The 19,884-nt window shown below is 38.9% G+C and overlaps 2 protein-coding genes across 10 annotated transcripts in view; both read left to right on the top strand.

Moving 5' to 3' along the window:
• Window positions 1-10,140, top strand: part of plxnb1b (plexin b1b) — a 62,461-nt gene extending 52,321 nt beyond the window's left edge. For all 9 annotated transcript variants that reach the window (XM_047813539.1, XM_047813544.1, XM_027146261.2 and 6 more), the window contains 20 exons: window positions 455-631; window positions 718-922; window positions 1,176-1,418; window positions 1,604-1,786; window positions 1,966-2,114; window positions 2,431-2,531; window positions 2,814-3,031; window positions 3,367-3,545; window positions 3,644-3,710; window positions 3,917-4,063; window positions 4,523-4,688; window positions 4,835-4,938; window positions 5,090-5,174; window positions 5,687-5,853; window positions 5,976-6,136; window positions 6,811-6,958; window positions 7,532-7,596; window positions 7,741-7,816; window positions 7,936-8,010; window positions 8,101-10,140. In XM_047813539.1, the coding sequence (XP_047669495.1) occupies window positions 455-631; window positions 718-922; window positions 1,176-1,418; window positions 1,604-1,786; window positions 1,966-2,114; window positions 2,431-2,531; window positions 2,814-3,031; window positions 3,367-3,545; window positions 3,644-3,710; window positions 3,917-4,063; window positions 4,523-4,688; window positions 4,835-4,938; window positions 5,090-5,174; window positions 5,687-5,853; window positions 5,976-6,136; window positions 6,811-6,958; window positions 7,532-7,596; window positions 7,741-7,816; window positions 7,936-8,010; window positions 8,101-8,205 (2,821 nt within the window). In that variant the 3' untranslated portion in view covers window positions 8,206-10,140. The remainder of the gene's footprint in view (window positions 1-454; window positions 632-717; window positions 923-1,175; window positions 1,419-1,603; window positions 1,787-1,965; window positions 2,115-2,430; window positions 2,532-2,813; window positions 3,032-3,366; window positions 3,546-3,643; window positions 3,711-3,916; window positions 4,064-4,522; window positions 4,689-4,834; window positions 4,939-5,089; window positions 5,175-5,686; window positions 5,854-5,975; window positions 6,137-6,810; window positions 6,959-7,531; window positions 7,597-7,740; window positions 7,817-7,935; window positions 8,011-8,100) is intronic.
• A 3,417-nt stretch (window positions 10,141-13,557) lies between these two features.
• On the top strand, window positions 13,558-19,706 carry si:dkey-19e4.5 (UBA_like_SF and PTH2 domain-containing protein). The gene is made up of 7 exons (XM_027146273.2): window positions 13,558-13,823; window positions 14,149-14,268; window positions 15,082-15,153; window positions 15,247-15,321; window positions 15,411-15,508; window positions 17,529-17,643; window positions 18,719-19,706. Exons 2-7 carry the CDS (start codon window positions 14,161-14,163, stop codon window positions 18,803-18,805), a joined length of 555 nt encoding a protein of 184 aa, XP_027002074.1. The 5' UTR covers window positions 13,558-13,823; window positions 14,149-14,160; the 3' UTR covers window positions 18,806-19,706.
• Window positions 19,707-19,884: the final 178 nt, after the last annotated feature.

Raw genomic sequence — 19,884 nt, 5'->3', positions numbered from 1 at the left:
TAAGCTAAAATGCTCTTGGAGAGGAGAAAAAAAGCTTGTTTACAAAATTAAGGCTCATTTTCTTGTTCATTGAAATGCTGGATGCTACTCTTGTCACGAGGCCTGTCATAGTCATTCATTCTCAGCAAAATATATCGCACTTGACATTTTAATTTCTTCAAAGGTTAATATGCATCATAGAAACACCGATTCATCTTCCCATTGTTTTTATGCACATATTCTGAAATAGAATTGAGAAATGACCAAATTTGTCAAAATGTCCCCAATAAAACTGATAAACTGATTGATTCATTTAATGACTTTGGATCTTCAGTGCTGTTAACTCAGTGTTTGTCAGGTGATTCAGCAGTAATCATGACTGGTTTAATGACTACCCATTGCAGATATCAGAGCTATGTGATGTTCCTGTGGGATTATTAAATAATATAACAACCTTTAAAAATTCTCTCTCTAGTTTTGAAAATGTGCAGGAAGGCAGGATCGAGTGTGTCACAGGTGCTAGCAACCAGACTGGAGATCACATAGTAAAAGTGCACTATGGCAACCTTGAGCGCTCTCTCAATGACATCCGCTTTCACTACACCCCAGATCCTAATATAACAGAGGCTAAACCTTCGAAAAGCTTCATCAGGTGCGTGCTTTATGTATATTATTCACATTTATAACTCATTTATATCACAAATCTTTACCTGATTTTCTGAAATCTTCCTGTTTCAGTGGCGGTCGCGTGATCAGAGTGCGTGGACATAACTTGGACGTAGTCCAGGAGCCACGCATCCGAGTGACCATGACCAGGAAAAGAGGTAGCAGACAGAGAAGAAGGAGAAACGGAGGGAGCATTAAAGCTAAGGGCAGTGGTTTACTGTTGAGACACAAGAGGATCATTTCTGAAGTAGACATTGCAGAAAACACTGGAAAATATGTGAGTAAAGGCTAATCTATTATACTACAGCATTTAAAAAAACCGTGTAGGGTTGGTTCGGGTTTGTATTTTCCTTTGTGTAGTATAAATATGACTAAAGAATTTATCATTATCATTGTACATTAAGGAATATCCTGTAAGCACTTGATTCTGTATCTGTTTTAACAGCTTTAGTTTTAATTATGTCTAAGCTTTACAGTACCTAAATAATATGCACTTCCCTTCCCTTGCTCTCTCTCTCTCTTACTCTTAGTTTGATGAACGGTGTGAGGTGAACACTTCCACTCTACTGCTGTGTCGTAGCCCTGGTGTGAGCTCTGAGATGTTAGAATCTGATGTGCTGGTGGAGTTTCTTCTGGATAACGTGCGCTTCAACTTTAACTCAGTCAGCATAGTGCCTTTTACCTATGAACCAAACCCAACCCTCACTCCTCTCAACCACCTTGAGCCCACTGAGCCCTACCTCTACAAACCTGGATCAGTCATATCAGTAGAGGTCAGTGGTCAATTTCTTTCCTCTAGTCTATGTTCATTTTTTTTTTTACTATGCACCTGGACCTTTTGTTTCACTCCTATGTTTTCTCTCTCTCTCTCTCTCTCTCTCTCTCTCTCTCTCTCTCTCTCTCTCTCTCTCTCTCTCTCTCTCTCTCTCTCTCTCGCTCTACCCTCCTCTCACTTTAGGGGCAGAATCTAGACCTAGCAATGTCTAGCAAGGAGGTGGTGGCTCTTATTGGTGAGGGCATATGTACAGTTAAAACTCTGACAAAAAACCATCTGTATTGTGAACCACCTGCCCAGCAGCCCTCCCCCTCCTACAGCCACGGACGCAAGAGAGAAGGTGCCGATGCTCTCCCAGAGTTCACAGTGAGTAAAACCTCATAACATTTGAAGTGCATCTTACAAAAGTTGAATAAGCTCTGATTTTGGTATAAAATATAACCGATCTGCTTTTAGACGTTTAAGATTGAATGCAAAAAGTAAGTGATGCTTAAAAGAATGCTTAAAAGTGATGTATGTGTGTGTGTGTGTGCGTGTTGCTCTAGGTACAGATGGGGAATCTGAACTTTTCTCTGGGAAGGGTGCAGTATGACACCCTCAGTCAGTCCACCTTTCCTTTGGAGGCACAGATAGGGGTTGGAGCAGTGGCTTCTCTTGTCGTTCTTATTGTTGTGATCATTGTTCTCATTTACAGGTGAGTTTCTGGGTCCTGATTTGTCCACATACGTGTGTGATTTGTCAGTACATAGTGTAAAGTGTATAATTTTATTAATTAACACAGTCTCCTGTTAATAGGGTTATGGCCACCATTTGGTGTAAATTACACACTTACAACAGTTCTTCCACATCTGGATCCTATTCTGTATTATTGTCATTATACCAGGGACTGTTGTCTTAGAGTAGCCTGTGTTCTTATCCCTGGTATGAACTTAATCATGTTCTTAAATTACTGTTTCTCTCTTCTTCTTTTTTTTTTAAAACTTTCTCTCTCTGTCCTCTGTCTCTCCAAGGAGGAAGAGTAAGCAGGCTTTGAGAGATTACAAGAAAGTTCAAATTCAGCTGGAGAATCTAGAGACGAGTGTGAGAGACCGGTGCAAGAAAGAGTTTACAGGTGAAACAAAAACAAGAGCAGTTTTACAAAGTTGCTTTAAACATATTAATTGTGAAATCTGTTCCCATTTTTTTTTTCAAACAAGCACTTTTAATCCTAATCCTTGCCATGTGGATTGTTATGAAAAAATATGTGAAAAAATATACTTGCTCCAAGATTGTGTTCATTATTTTGAAATGTTGGAAGGATTAATTTTCTCTGACGGTAATAAATTGTCTAGAACCATGAGCTAAAATCTTACACTTGGTATTTTGGTATTTTAACCTTTGATGTTTATTGCAGACTTGATGACTGAAATGATGGACATGTCAAGTGATATGGTGGTATCAGGGATTCCGTTTCTGGATTACAAGATGTACGCTGAGCGCATCTTTTTCCCGGGTCATCGGGAGTCGCCATTGCGCAGGGACCTGGATGTACAGGACTGTAGACGGGCCACAGTGGAGCAGGGTCTTGTCCAACTTTCCAACCTGCTCAACAGCAAACTCTTCCTCACCAAGGTATATGATCTCATAACTGACCTCTAAAAAAAACTCATGTATTTCATAATTTTTATAGATAACTTTTTCTAACCAGAATTTGCTTTATTATTACCAAATTCAGCTTATACTTCTTTAACTATTAGCCTATACTTCTTAAATATTAGCATGTGGTTTCTTATCTAGAAGCATATTATTACTCACTATCTTTAGTGAAACTGAGAGACATGTAGATACAGGCCTCTGGAATGTTGCTCTTTACAGTCTTAGAGGTTTTTTGAATTTTTCCTTTTCCTTACTGCTGTGTACTTAAAGTTTTTCCCAGTCTAATTATCTCTTCTTTCTTCAATCATCAGTTTATCCACACTCTGGAGAGCCAGAGGACTTTCTCTCCCAGAGACCGAGCTTACGTGGCCTCTCTACTCACTGTAGCCCTACATGGCAAGCTGGAGTACTTCACTGACATACTGAAAACATTGCTTAATGACCTGGTGGAGCAGTATGTTGCCAAGAACCCCAAACTCATGCTTCGAAGGTAAGTAAATTGGAAAGACTGGAAAATGGGAGAGTTGAAGACTGAAGATATTTTCTGTGCTGTTGATACATCATCTTACATCTTTTCACACTTTACAGAACAGAGACTGTTGTGGAGAAGCTCCTGACCAACTGGATGTCGATATGCCTTTACTCTTTCCTGAGGGTGAGTCTCAAAATGAAGAATTTCTTTGGAGTTTATCTGAATTTTCATTTTCATAGTTAACATAGTGAAAGTATCATTTTTGGGAGTGTCTGATTAGTGTTTAATGCATGCAGAATTCACTGAACAATTATCTCTTGTGAACATTTTCAGATGTTAATGTGTGAATGTAAAAGATTGAAATAATCTTTTAACCCTTTGTTCATAAGGACTCGGCAGGCGAGTGTTTGTACATGCTTTTTAGAGCCATAAAGCACCAGGTGGACAAAGGGCCTGTGGACGCAGTGACCGGCAAAGCCAAATACACCCTTAATGACAGCCGACTACTCCGAGAGGATTTGGAGTATCACACACTGGTTAGGATTCAATTTTTGTTGTTGTTCTTGTTGTTTTAAATCTCTATCCACTTTTTAGTTAAAAAAAAAAAAAGAAAATGGTGTTGACCCTATGTAACAGCTAGCTTTATTATTTTTTTTTAAGCAGGACTTGTGGCACTGCTGAACAGCAACCATGTGTTGATTTAAGCTTCAAGTACAAGCTGTCTCATATAGACAGAAATTATTTCTTATTTTTAATTACCCTTTCTTACTTGTGACATTAGTCTGAACCCTAAATGACTACCATTACTTATGCATTCTACATAAGGCATAATATATTACAGTATTAGAGATTCTGCATTGTTGTTTTTTTTGTATTGTTTGTCTTCTGATAATTTGTGTATGACTACTTGTGACTATTTACAATCCCGTGTCCCCATGTGTTTAACACCATTGGAGATTAATTGAAAATTTACTGTTTATTTTTTTCCTGTCTAGACTCTGAACGTTCAGATGGAGGGAGTAGGAATGAATGAGACTCAGCCAGTAGCAGCTAAAGTACTAGACTGTGACACTATAACCCAAGTCAAAGAGAAGATTCTAGACCAGGTCTTTAAGGGAACCTCATACTCCAATAGACCTCACACAGACTCCCTGGATTTGGGTAAGGACAGTCTCTTTTAATCCTGTGTTAAATCTACATATTGTACATACTCCTGAATTCATTTATTTAGACACAGTCTGCTATTCTTTCTTTACTTCTGCAACTTTTTGTAACAGTCTGTGTGTATGGTGGCATTGCGTTGGCAGAATGGCGTTCAGGTGTTGCAGGTCACCTCATTCTCTCAGATGAAGATTTAACATCTGTGGTACAGGGCAACTGGAAACGCCTCAATACAATTCAGCATTACAAGGTGCACGTAATGTCATTGGTCTATACACTACAATTCACTATACACTAGTAGCCAGTACTACTACTAACTGTGTTTACAAAGCTTATTTATTTTATCTAACAAGCTTTTTTTTTAAATCTTGTTTTATTTCCAATCATTTCTCACTTCTCAGGTCCCTGATGGAGCTACAGTTGCGCTGGTGCCACGACATAGCAAACACATCCATCATGACAACCATGACTATGTGGCAGGAGAGAGTGAGTACACACAAGATTTCATAGTGACAGAAAGCCCTTCAATTTTTTTATGAATACATCCTTCAGAGCTACAGTTCTTATCCCTGCAGTAAATGACAAGGCACAAAAATCGAGCAATTGAATAGAAATGTCCTCAGTTTTTTTTCCACAATTTGAAAAAAGAACAACAATCAGACAAAAAAGGGATTTTGGCTGTAAATTGCCTAGACCACAAAGTGCGGGTTATTTTACACTTATGTTTAATCCATATGTATTTCAGCCAGGTTTCCCTTTGCTTAAATAGTATAGTAGCTTCCAACTACCCTTTTGCCCTGGCTCTTGTCTGGATAATGTGCTTTAATAAGCAGAAGTAACCAATGTACCTAAAATAAGGAAATTATGGCTTGTATTTTTAGGAATGTTTTCCTCCAATCTATAATTTTACATGAACACAGCATGTCTTAACTTAGTAGTACTTCCATCCAGACTCGAATGTGTGTGAGGAGATTTCTCATGCATGTTTCCCTCCTCAGAGACGCCAATGCTGGAGGATGCAGATGAAGGCGGAGTCAGACTGTGGCATCTTGTAAAAGCCAGTGAGGAACCTGAACTGCCCAAACACAGAAGAGGCAGTTTGCGAGAGAGAGAGAGGGCCAAGGCCATACCGGAGATCTACCTCACACGACTGCTCTCCATGAAGGTATTACCCACTTTTACCTACTTAGATTCTCTGTGATAAGACAGCTATGTGTATGTGAGACAGTGGTGGAATACTAGCTGCTGGAACTGTCTGGAACTAATGTTGTCACTTGCGGTCCGTAGGGCACACTGCAGAAGTTTGTCGATGATCTATTCACTGTGATTCTGAGCACAAGTCGGCCCGTTCCCCTCGCTGTGAAATACTTCTTTGACCTGCTGGATGATCAGGCAACACATCACGGCATCTCAGACCCAGAAACAATACATATATGGAAAACAAACAGGTACTAACTTGACAGTCGCTGCATGGACTTCGAAATGTTTAGAATAGAATAGATGCATGCATGAAGATATGTACAATTAAACGGACTCTATTTTGGGCACTTCGCAAGACTATTAGAGTTACAGTCATACTGGAGAAGAAATGTGACATTCCTTATACCCTTATTGTATTGGTATAAATTTGTAATAACTTTAAATAACTTGTTTTACACGCTTTTAGAAGGACTGCATTTTCTAGATCACACTAGAGGTACACTCAATGTCCTCAGACCATGGTTAACACAGACTAGTAATATTATACAATCATTCTTAATGGCTGGTGAACTATTTAAACATGCAATTTACATTCCATAGTATGGACATTTGAATTAGGAAATCCATTTTTTTCTGAGGTGACATGAAGACGCAAGAGTAACTTAAAAAAAATGATGAGAACCTTGAGAATTGTTTTTGTTTCCCAAAGACAAAACATGGGGTTATTTTTTTGTTCTCAAACTTATATTTAGATGATCAAAGCATATTTCTCAGACTTTGAGAGCCAAGAGTACAAACAGTGGGATTAACTGTGGGAAGTGGCAGAAAAGGGATTACAAAACAATCCTGCACACAAATCTACTACAGTTTAAAACACACTGATGATGTGATAATAACAATCTTGTGTCCTCTGCATGCTCAGTCTGCCTCTGCGCTTCTGGATCAACATTGTGAAGAACCCTCAGTTCCTCTTTGACGTGCAGGCATCTGACAATGTGGATGCTGTCCTGTCTGTCATCGCTCAGACCTTCATGGATTCCTGCACCATTGCTGAGCACAAACTGGGCAGGGTGAGACGGAAACCTACGGCCGAGTCCAAAGTTATTTGTACTCTTGATAAAGATTGATAAAGCTGGTTATTAAAAAACATCTTTGTGGTTAATTAAAATATTTACTTTAAATTGAGAGAAATCAATTTAATTATTAAAAAAAAAACATTTATCACAGTTATTGGCATCCCTGCATTTAATACTTTGTGCAATAGTCTTCACATATAATTTTTTATGAGTGCTGGAGAATGCAGAAAATCTGTGAGTAGAGAATCTCTCCAGATACTTCAGGTCTTCTTCCACTGTATATATTGCACTGAACTCTCCTTTGCCGTGCACTCCACTAGTTTATTTGGCCTCTACTATCTTCTGTAAGTCTCTAGCCATAATCTTTGGAGAGCTGTTTAGATCACTAACCGTCCTGCTGTGGTGCCTGGGGACAAAATACACTTGTGTCCTGTTTCAGGCAGGTTTATAACAGCTGTATTGCCATTTTTTTATACCCATTGCCTGATTAATATATATATATATATATACCTCTGTGAAGTTAGAAGTTATGAATTCATAAACACTCTGGTGTTTTGTCTTCTGCAGGACTCCCCCATCAACAAGCTGCTGTATGCCAGAGACATTCCCCGTTATAAGCAGATGGTGGAGAAGTATGAGAGACAAACATGCTTTTACATGTTCTTCCAATGTGAAAATATTCAAAAGTTTTTTTGAAGCAGACGTTTGCTTTAAAATCCTAAACTGAAACAAATAACTGTTTGAGTTTACATTGACTTTAATATGAAATATTTCAGGTACTATGCTGACATCAGGCAGACGATCCCAGCTAGTGATCAGGAGATGAACTCCGCTTTAGCTGAACACTCCAGGGTACATGGAATCCTTTAACTCATAAAACTTCATTTCATATAACTTCAAATAGAGATGTTCTTCTACCTGCAGTGTATGTGAAGACATGAGTTTCCTGACCTCCCTGTCTTTCTGCCTAGACTTACTCAGGAGAGCTGAATTACCTAGTGGCCCTGCATGAGCTGTACAAGTATATCAACAAATATTATGACCAGGTAAGTTGACGATTAGGCATTAGACAGTATGGACAGTAGGTGAAGTAGTGAGTGAAGCATTCTCTAATGTACCTTCTGTATGTGTTTCAGATCATCACCGCCTTAGAAGAGGACACCACGGCTCAGAAGATGCAGCTCGGTTATCGTCTTCAACAGATCGCAGCTGCGGTGGAAAACAAAGTGACAGACTTGTAATTAAGAGATCAGAAAGGGATGATTGACAGGAGGGGAAAGAAACAAGAAGAAGATGAAAAACATGGGTTGCACTGAAGACTGGACCTACTGTATGTATTTGACTGCAGAGTTGTGTAGAAGCAGCGAGTGAGAACCACAGCACTGTGGCGTTGACTTAAATGATGGAGTAAACACACTGCCACTTTACATGGGAAAAGAGGACTCACCGTGTAATTGGACTACATGGTTTCTGTCATTATCTGAGGGATTAGTAAATTGGAGACTCTTCAACATTCTCTGAATGATGGGACAGTTTCAAGAGGAAGTTCTCTCTCAGTCCTTCTGGGGAAATCAAAGAGGACACGTACCCACGCAGTGGAGTGTGTGTGTAAAGTGACTGCAAGAAGAGCAGCCATGTTGTCCATCTCCTCCACGACTCAATCAGGTGACTACTGCAGTTTTTTTTAACACAAACCGGCTGCAGACTCTCCAGTTCATGCTACATACAGCATTCAAAATCAGTACTGACTGACATGGGCTCAAGTTCATACGGTTCTGTTACACATAGACAAACATTTCAAGAGGATTAATATGACACATGTCAAAGTAGAGACAAGGCTTCAAAAGGCATGAATTGTACAGGTCAAAAAACGAAATCTGTGCCTCACAGAACTTTCGCTTCTTCCTGCCGTTCTCTACCTCTTCATATGTTTCTCGTTCCGATTCTCTCTACTTCATTCTTTCTGTGTGTTTTATCAGTATGCAGACTCTCTCCATCCGTGCAGCAGTTACTGTGTGTATGAACTAATATAATGAAGTCATGGGCTTTTCTGTTGTCATTTTATTTTTCCTGCTTATTTCCACTGGCAGGGTGTGACAGAGTGAACGTTCCTGGTGTAAAACATCAATTCAGAATCTAGTCATTTTAGATGATTATTTATTTAATATTAGCACATGTAACATGCATGTTCCACTTCTTCTCAAACCATCTGTGTCATCCGTCCAAGTCATTAAAAGGAGCTCTGATACGGAAAGAAAAATACAAACAAAAGAACTTTCAGTCTTCTCTAATCTAGCACTAGAATGCATTTCAACATTTTGTCTGTTGTATTAATGTATTGTCTGTGTTTGGCACTAAAGAGATAGCTGGTGATTGTCCCTCACATTTTAATTCATTTATTATTATCTCTCTTTTTTTTTGTATAAGAATCACTGGAAGGGCAGTATGCAGGAAAACGACTCTGTAAATGTGTAAGGTGTAACGAATGAATTTGGAAAAAGTTATCGGTTCTGCTCTAAACATTCCTTTTATATGGCATGAGAGAAACTGATGTTCTAATCAATAACCATTGAAAAGTATTGTGTGTGTGTGTGAGTGGGTTTGAGAGCCAGCTTCAGTTCCTACTACATTGTGGAGTCAATATTTTTGTTATACTACATTGCCTTCAGCGTATCATTATCAGCAAGTGGATTGATGACTAGCCATTTTAATTTTAGTTGTTTTTTTATTTTTATTTTTATTTTATTTTTGTTGTTTTTAACAAAAGGTTATTAGCATACATCCTGAAACAGACATATTGAAAGGGAGAGAAAACTTTAAATCAACACAGTTAACTTGAAAAGAGGTGAAAATGCAGAAAGATGGAACTAGTGATGCATAAAGGATTTAATGGTACATAAATGTAAGACACATGGACCACACGTGTAATTAGCGGTGCGAACAGATGTAATTGTTTAAGATTAAAATATGTGCAGAAGTTTCAGAAGGAAGTATAAAGTTATAACTATTATTAGGTTATATAAATTATGTGTAGATTAGAGCAGGCTCTTTAAGTTTGAAAATATGTTGTTAATAGCATCATGCATAATGATTGTGTTTCAGCTGTAGCTTCTTACCAACAGTATGTGAAAATTTTTACAAATTATATGGAGATTTAATAAAAATATTCTAAAAGATGTGGACTGTGAATTTCTGATCTGACCCATTAATATCATTTCTGTTGTGTGTATCCTCTCTAGACTAAACGGTACACTATTTAAACAACACTTTCATTTTTTTATTTGTGTTTCCCATTTCTGCTGCTATACTGTTGTAGGACTTGGAAATATCCTCGAATTATAATAACCCGTCTCTGTGGTAAGCAGCTTGTTATGGCTCCTCAACTAATCTATTGTGTTGTATGTTTAAGCCAGTTTATTATTTCCATCAAAGATCATTTTACATGTGAAAAGTATAGAGTTGTGTAAGAAACCTCCATTCAGATCTGCTGTGAAAGGTTGGTAAGTGAGCACTTTTAGGACGGTTGAGAAAAAACATGCTTAGAAACATGTTAATGTTCCTGTGCTCTGTTTGATCTAAGAAATTGTCAAACGACTCAAGACATCCTGTGCTAATAAAACAAAATCTATATGGCTGGTAGTATTTGGACACCTGATCATCAGACCCCCTGGTGCTGTTTTAACTGTTTATAATGACCTCCCCTCGTCTGGAAAGGCTTTCTGCTAGACGGTGTGTTGAGCATGGCTGTGGCTGAACATTTTGAGGACAATCTCCTCATCAAAACAACATTTGTTATTATTCTATCTTTACCATCTAAGGGAGTTTTTCCTCCCCACAGTCACCCGAGTCACCTCAGATTTTCTCACTGGGGATAGATAGAAATACATTCAAATAGATATCTAATATTAATATTGAATTTTTGTGTTCTATTCATATTTATATTCATCTTTATATTAACCTTTTGTTTTATGTTTATGTTCCGTAAAGCTGCTTTGAGACAATGTCAGTTGTTAATAATTCTATACAAATAAATTTGAATTGAAATTTGAACTGAATGTAGTCTGAAATAATTTACAAAAAACAGACTTAATAATTACAGGACACACTGACACTAAATTAAACTTTTAGAAACCTGGAACCTCCTATTTATTATGCACTGCTTTGTGTCTGTGTCTTTGAATTATGACGCACTTCATGGCTTTTGACAGTCTGACCATATATGTCTATTAATTTTCAATAACTACTCTGCAGAACTGACATCTTTATATCCAACCCAGGCTGTGCGCAGTGAAACTTATACATGTCGCTATACATACACTATTTTGAACATTTCAGTTTCAGTTCCCCATTTGCTGTTATAATAAACTTTGCACTTCTCGGAAGGCTTTCCACAAGATTTTGGAGTGTAGCTGTGGGGACTTTTGTTCCGAATCAGAATCAGAAAGGTCTTTATTGCCAAGTATGTTTTCTCATACGAGGAATGTGTTCTAGTACAGTAGCTCCACAGTGTAAACAGAATGGCATTGATAAGAAATGAACACATATATAATAGACAGTTGTATGTACAGTGGAAAAAATTTGCAAATTGAAATATGTACTCCACTGCTGTGCCAATGATTCGCTCAGCAGTCCGGACTACCCTCCGTAATCGTCTGAGGTCGGATTGGGTGGCTGAGCTGAACCAAACAGTCACTGAGGTGCAGAGGATGGATTCAATGATGGCAGTATAGAACTGTTTCAGCAGATCCTGTGGCAGGTTGAACTTCCTCAGCTGGCGAAGGAAGTACAACCTCTGCTGGGGCATTTTTCACAATGGAGTCAGTGTGAATGTCCCACTTCAGGTCCTCGGAGATTGTGGTTCCTAGGAATCTGAATGACTCCAATACTGTCCATGATGGTAAGTGGGGGAGAGCAGTGGGGTTTCTCCTGAAGTCCATGATCATCTCCACTGTCTTGAGCATGTTCAGCTCCAGGTTGTTAAGACTGCACCAGACAGCCAGCTGTTCAACCTCCAGTCTGTAAGCAGACTCATCACCGTCCGGAATGAGGCCGATCAGTGTGGTGTCATCTGCAAACTTCAGGAGCTTGACAGAGGGGTCATTAAAGGTGCAGTCATTTGTGTACAGGGAGAAGAGCAGTGGGGAGAGGACACAACCCTGAGGAGCACCAGTGCTGATGGTACGGGTGCTAGATTTGAGTTTTCCCAGTCGCACTAGCTGCTGCCTGTCTGTCAGAAAGCTGGTGGTCCACTGACAGACAGAGGAGGGCACAGAGAGCTCGGTTAATTTGGGCTGTAGGAGTGATGGGATGATTGTGTTAAAGGCAGAGCTGAAGTCCACAAACAAGATCCTCACATAAGTCCCTGGTCTGTCCAGATGCTGCAGAACATAATACAGTCCCATATTGACTGCATCATTCACAGACCTGTTTGCTCTGTAGGAAAACTGCAGGGGGTCCAGTAAGGGTCCAGTGATGTCCTTCAGATAAGCCAAAATCAGTCTTTCAAATGATTTCATGACCACAGAAGTTAGAGCCACAGGTCTGTAGTCATTAAGTCCGGTAATTTCCGGTAATGGATTTCTTTGGGACGGGAATGATGGTGGAGCTTTTGATGCATGAGGGGATTTCACACAGCTCCAGTGATGTGTTGAATATCCATTCATTCATTCATTCATTCATTCATTCATTCATTCATTCATCCATATCGTTCCTTCTGCAAACAGGTATATTATTGAGATTTGGTGAGATCTGGGGCTCAGCAGGCTTTCTAGTTCATCCATTAGGTATTCGGTGTCTTGAGTTCTTCTACTACAATCTTTGTGAAAACATGTCATGGCTTTGTGAACAGGGGCATTGTCGTGCCAGAACGTGTTTATACGCCTTAACTCCAGTAGAGAGTCTTATAGCAACAGTTTGTGGAAGAGCCACACATGGTCTGTTGGTCACGTGTCCACATACATTGGCACAAAATACTTGTTTTTTTTTAAAGCGCTAATTAGGAAATGGGTGCTGTGCTTAAGCCAGTTGGATGAGATGGAACAAATCGAGAGAACAACAGCAGTCAACCGTGTGAGAATCTAATGCCGCCTTTTCCTTGTGTTTATGGCTTTCTCGTTGCGCCCCCTGGTGCTAATTCGCGGTACTGCGCCTACATGGTGTTCGCGGAGAGAGATTACGTCACCAGCCACAAATGAACATGGCATAAGGATTTCATTCAGTTTTGTTTGTATAGAACAATATACATTGTCACAAAACACTAATAAGCACGTCAGCGGCCCCAAACCCACTGAAACAAAACCATGATTTAACTTTTGAATTCAGCCGCCTTTAGGCTTATAATCAGCAGCATGTTGAGAGAACTTTTGGTGACGCTCCGTTACGGTGACGTGCCCGCTCACGTGACTGGGAAGCTCCGTTACAGTGACGTGACAGGTCACATGACTTCAATCCAAACTCCCATCATTAAATACACAAAGATTAAATAAATAAGCCAAAATATCAATTTTAAATAATGTTTACTATAGGTTAAATAATGAAAAAACACATTTGGGTTTCAGGAAGCAAAATAAAAATAAAAAACCTCTCAGGGGTGACCCGGAAGAAGAACCGGAACTCAACAGTATGGCGTCTCTGTCGATGCGCATTCGCACAAAAATATGTTGTAGCTAGCAGATTAAAATATTTAGTTAAAACGCTATATACTAGTTAGATAAGTGATTTAATTCGTATGCCGCTGTGTGCTTTTGTGACATTGTTAAAAAAAATAAACGTAGGTGAGCGTTAAATTGCAAAGTGCGCGTGACGGTTTTGTTGGGAGTCTTTTAGCGCGCGAGCTCGAGTCAGCGTCCAATCACAGCAGGTAGGTAAACGTTAGATACGGAGCTCGTGCGTTATGTGAAGTGAGGCACGTGCACTGCGAATGCATCTCATCCCTTTAACTTAAGCGTGTTTTAGATTTTAAACAGCGCGATCAGAGTAATGCGCCGGAGTGGACAGACAGACAGACAGACAGACAGACAAGCATTCGTGTTGTTTTGTCTAAAACACAGAATAATTTGCAGGCTGAGGGTTTTATTCAGGGTTTTGACACGTCTGGCTCTGATGGCTGATGCATAATAAACGTCGGCTAAACCATCCCTTTAAAGTTAACAGTACTTAATTCTCCCATCATGTGTTTTCAACAGAGAGGTGAAGCGATGGAGTCATCTGAACAATGTCCTCCAGACTCAGCCCATCAGGAGGTGAACCCGATGTTCCTCCAGCAGCTCAGAGAACTGGATATCCCTGAGGAGGCAGCCAGACAGGTCTGCATCAGCAGCCATCAGTCTGACAGTATTCACTCCTCAGATACAGAATATTGCAACTGTAATGTCTGTGGGCAATATCTGTGGTGTGTGGTAGCCTAGTGGTTAAGGTGCTGGGATATAGGTCCACCAATCTGACACTGTTGGGCCTCTGAGCAACATCATTAACCCTCAATTCCTCAGGTGTATATAAGAAAAAAATCAGATAATGTAAGTCGCTATGGATGAAGGTGTCTGTCAGATGCTGGAAATGTAAATATCACATGCTCACCCCCTTTGAAATCTATTTGTAGATGTTAGTTATTTATTTATTCATTCATCTTCAACTAACTCTTATCCTGACCAGGAATGTGGTAGATCAGATATTACTGGAACACTGGGCAGGAAGCTGGGACACACCCTGAATTTGCAGAGTGCCATACGAACACGTCGACCTGCCTTTGCCTTTTTATTTGGTCGTGCGATTTTAACAGTCACACGGCCGTTCGAATCTGCTGTTTTTGGGAGGGGAAGGAACCTGGAGAATTGGTTTTAAATTGAAATGTGTCTGTTTTTTTTTGTGCCACAGTACATTGAAATTCATAATAAATATGCATATTATTTTAAACATTACATGATCTTAGTCCACATTTATTGGATTATATCTCCTTACACAAGAAAAAAATCTAATTTTTAATATCCCATGTTTCAACTGTAAAACAAAATAACAAATAAAAATAACAAATCTCTATTGTATGTTGTATATTATATATGACCCAATCTGCTTTTTTGGTGTTAAACGTTATTATTGTGTGTGTTATCTGATTATCTTAGGCACTCCTACACACAAGGAATGTGTCTGCTGAGGAGGCTGCGATGTACTATTTCAACAAGCTGGAAAATGAGGTCTGTTGATTATTACACACCTACACATCCACACTACAGCACATTGCCTCTGTTTGTCTATTCTGAGTGCATTTTCTTTGTTGATCATCTCAGGAAGAAGGGGATGAAGATATGATGTTCAAGATGGTCTTTGTTGTGAACATGGAGCTGTCCATGGGAGTGGGGAAGGTATATGTAAAAACTGTTGAGTTGCTGAAACAAGCTAATGTACAGTGCAAAGTGAGCTGAAGTGCTGAGACTGTTTGTGACTCCTCCAGGTGGCAGCGCAGGTGGGACATGCAGCTGTGGCTCTGTACCAGGCCATGCAGGAGAAGAATACTTGGAGAGAGATGGCCTGGAAATGGGACCATGCTGGGTGAGGCAGTGTCAATCAGTATTCCATAATAACTCATGAAATATCTTTAAAGTACTTAATCCTTCTTGATCAACACAGAAGGTAGTGCCTGTTTGTATATATCCTTTCTATCCTCCTAAGATGAAACAAACCTGGCAGAACTAGTTATGACCTTGTTAGTCACTAGACCTATGGTAGAAAAGAGCAAAATAAGTATTACATTTACAGCATTTGGCAGACGCCCTTATCCAGAGCGACGTACATAAGTGCTTAAATCTCTAACATTGAATACATTAATGCTGGCCCACTAAGTTACATACTTTAGATATCATGAGTTCAAAACATATTAAGGTATTAAGGTATAGAAATGTAAATTAAGAAATAAACATAGATTTAAATAATATATTAAAATTACTACTGAGTAAAATAAATGGCAAATATATGGCGCACAACCAAAATGCAGCAAAGGAACTGAAATACATTTTGTTTTCTTAGTCATTATACCAGAATAAGCATCATCATGAAGATCAAGGGGTTATCAAAACAAGAAAAACAAGCAAAAGCTGTAGGGAAATATGGAGTTCCACAGAAAGAGTCATTGCCTGGAGACTCCACAAAAATATAACTTTTTTGACAGAGCTGTTGGGCAAAATAGCAACGTTGCTGATCAGCATCTAAACCATAAAGCACAGTGGTGGTAGCATCAGGTCAAGAGTTAAGCTTCTCTGACTACTGCTTTCTTCAACATCCGCACAGACTTTCGATGCACAGCTTCCTCTAGGCAGTCACCTTGATTATTTGTAATAAATGTATTTTATAAGTTTAAAAAAAATAGGATTTCAACTTTGGATTCAAAGTTTGGGAATATTTAATAATCAAACCCTGATTAATACTTGTTCATAACATTGTCCTGGACTTCACATGACACCTTAATTTCACAAGTCTCTAACTATTTATATGAATTTGCATGAATTCATTGCAAAATGACCCGCTTTTGCAATTACACCTTTTATGATTTTATTTGTAATAATTTTCCAGACTACAGTCACATCAATATGTATTTGCACTGTGACACAATTTACAAAATATTGCCTCTGAAAACCACACAAATGGGTTTGAAATGAAGCAAACACGATGTAATACAACGCTTGTAGACTTTCAGGTTTAATTTAATGGATGAAGCCATGTAGGAATTATAGCCATTTTTTTATAGCTCCTCCATTTTCACAGGCTCAAAAGTTATTGAACAGTCAACTGGTAAGCATTTTCATATACAGGTTATTACAAAAATTAAGGAGATAAGAGAGTTGAGTTCATTCCAAGTTTATGCATTTGGTTGCTGTTCATATGAGCTCTGGTATTAGTGCAAGTGAAGGAGATCATCGTTGGGCTGGAAGAAAAAAGTTAGAGAATCTTAAGTGGCCAAATTTTAAATTAGGTAAAAAGAAGGAATTACTTTTGAGCCTGTGAAAACAAAGTGACTACGTAAGAGTGGCTGTAATCCATAAACTGCTCCAGTTTCTTTTTTGTGTGTGTGTTAAACCCATTGAATTGAAGCTGAAATTTTGTACCTCAGTCAAATCTTTGCTTCATTTTTTTCTGTGGCTTCATTTTTCATCTACTGTGGTGGTGGTGGTGCTGCACTTAGGCAAAATTACCAAAATTGTATCGCTGCCCAGATAGTAATAGATCACATTTTAGATAGATTTTTCTTGCCACTTTAATATTGTAGGTTATTTTGCATAGACTCATAACATTAACCCCAGGCAATTTCAGGCTGCAACATTAGAAATCTTCACAAAAAAAGAAAAGTTACAAGCCACTGTAATTTGTTTCTCTTTGCTTGAACAATCAAACAGTTCCAGCTGTTTTTCCAGGCCAAGCAGCTTTGTGGCAAATGCCTTGCTCAGGGACACAACTAAATGTCATGTATAAAGAAGAAAGCCAGCATTTGAATAATATGCTCTAACTCACTTGGCACCCTTATTTATCTCAGTGGTACTGATGCATATATATTTCTTGTTGTGTTTTACACATTCAGAGCTAAGAAGATTGTGCTACAAGGCACCAACACAGCACACCTCTTGGAGCTGCAAGCACTCGCTATGAGTTTAAGCCTCCCTACAAAACTGATACAGGATGCCGGACTCACACAGGTAGAAACAATTTAGCAATAATACCCAAAAAAGATATATACCTGGGGGACACAAGATCCAATAAAATTCCGAGACAGCTTTGTGTTGTACTTTTTAGGTTCTTGGATTAAAATTGTCACATAACCTGAGATATTTAAAAGGCTGTATATAGGCTGTCCCCTATGCACATAAAACAGCCTAAATTCCTTGTGGCATTCATTCACAAAATGTTGGAAACATTCCTTTGAGATTCTGGTTCATGTTGACATGACTGCATTACATAATTCCCGCAGATTTTCATGTGCACTTTCATGCTGTGAATCTCCTGTTTTATCACGTCCCAGAGGTGATCTACTGGATTCAGATCCGGTGACTGGAAAGACCAATGAAGAACACTTAACTTAGTGTAAGAAACTAGTGCATTTTCATGCTGGATGTAGCCATTAGAAGATGGCCATGTACATTCCTTCATTGTCACAATTAACCATCACCAATACTCAAATAGGTATTAAAGTGATGCTTGATTGGTATTAATGGGCCCAAAGTGTGCCAAGAAAACCATCCCCCTCCACTTGCCCGAAATATAATCAAAGATTCATCAGAGCAGGTCACTGTCTAGTTTTAGTTTGTGTTTATACACTGTAGTCTCAGCTCTCAGATTATCTTGGCTGACAGAAGTGGAACCCAGAGTGATTTTCTGATGTTGCCCATCCACCTCAAGGTTTGACTTCTTGAGATATGTTTCTGCTCACCACAATAGTGTACAGAGTGGTTATCTGACTTACTGTATCCCTTCTGTCCGCTCAAACCTGTCGGGCCATTCTTCACAGATCTCTCTCAACAAGGTGATGTTTCCATTTGCAGAACTGCTTCTAACCGGATGTGCCTGTTCACTGTAATTTTCCCTTTTCTTATGTTAGACAAGAACATTCCCTGAAGCTACTGGCTCGTATTATCATGATTTTATGTATTGCACTGCTGCCATGTGATTGTGTTATTAGATATTTGGATGAATGATTAGGTGTACAACTAATAAAGTGCTTAGGGAGTGCACATTTGGCCTATTAATTACAAATGCCTCCTCTCCTGGTTTTAGGTGGAGCCAGGCTCTAGCACTGTGCTGGCCATCATGGGAGAAGACGAAATGGTCAATAATGTTACAGGTAGCTTGAAACTGCTTTGAGCACCAAGAAGAAGCGACTGTGGAAATACAGATGTGTAAGGTGCCACTGAGTGTCCACAGGGGGGCAGAAGAGTCCCACAGCAGCAAGTCTTGCTGCCTTTAAAAACAGCATAATCTATGGCATTCTCTTACTTCTACTGACACACACACAAAATAACACTATTATTATATGAAGTAGAAGAAGGGCTGCGCATGTGGGTGTGGGTGCCTAGATCTATCAATTCTGCTTGGTTTAACATTTACAGTGTATCTGCATTCATTCAGTCACATAAAGGTCTTTGATTCTATAGGAAAAAAAAACAACGTGAAAATGTGTTTGAACATATCAGTAATTGATCAAATGGGTAGATGATGCCAACGTATGTCCTGTTATATAACTAAATATAGCCCTTAAGTTAGAACATAGTGTTTTGGTGATTGTTGGACCAAATAAGTCATTGTAACCAAATCAAATAAATTGTAACACTACATGTAAAGCATTGTTTCAAAATGTAAGAACTCCTGAGATGGGTTCGTTGATTATGTGCAAAGGAGCTTCCTTTGTTGTGAGTAGTGATGTGTAAACTTAGAGGAAAAAAAAATGTTTGTCTAGACTTTTTATGTAAGTGTGACGATACCCCTTATTACCAAACCTTGTTATGTAGACATAACATGAAAGCATCCTGATGAAGAATGGGGGAAAAAAGCGCAAAGTTTCAAAGCCATACATTTATCGTGGAGTGCCATTGTTAACGATTTGTTACTTTTTGACTGTTATTTATTTTTTTATGCATCTACTTGTTGAGTCTATGATATATTGACTGTCAGTTCTATAGGACTAAAGGAGGTTGGCTATTTGCAATAATATTGACATGCTATTTCTCTGTCTGAATTAAAATTTCATTCTAGTGTTACAAGCTCAGAGCTTTGTACTCAGACTGACAAATTATTTTTACGAGAATGGAGTTGAATACAGCTACAATTCACATCTCAAGCTATTTCTAGCTGAAAAAATTTAAATGCATTTTTTTTTGGATATATCGTTCATCAGTCAATAGTTATCACAAGCTTTAGAAGCTTTTATTGATCACTGGGGCTGG

This window comes from Tachysurus fulvidraco, chromosome 5 (genome assembly GCF_022655615.1).
Source record: "Tachysurus fulvidraco isolate hzauxx_2018 chromosome 5, HZAU_PFXX_2.0, whole genome shotgun sequence".
In the NCBI taxonomy this organism is placed as follows: domain Eukaryota; kingdom Metazoa; phylum Chordata; class Actinopteri; order Siluriformes; family Bagridae; genus Tachysurus; species Tachysurus fulvidraco.
Note: the sequence above shows the minus strand (reverse complement) of the source record. Positions and strands in the feature narration are given on the sequence as shown.

Excerpts from the sequence above, each read along its gene's own strand:
- si:dkey-19e4.5 (XM_027146273.2), top strand. The coding sequence starts at position 14,161 with ATGGAGTCATCTGAACAATGTCCTCCAGACTCAGCCCATCAGGAGGTG. Across the intron at positions 15,322-15,410 it reads TGTCCATGGGAGTGGGGAAG|GTGGCAGCGCAGGTGGGACA; the intron begins GTATATGTAAAA and ends TGACTCCTCCAG. Across the intron at positions 15,509-17,528 it reads TGGAAATGGGACCATGCTGG|AGCTAAGAAGATTGTGCTAC; the intron begins GTGAGGCAGTGT and ends TTACACATTCAG.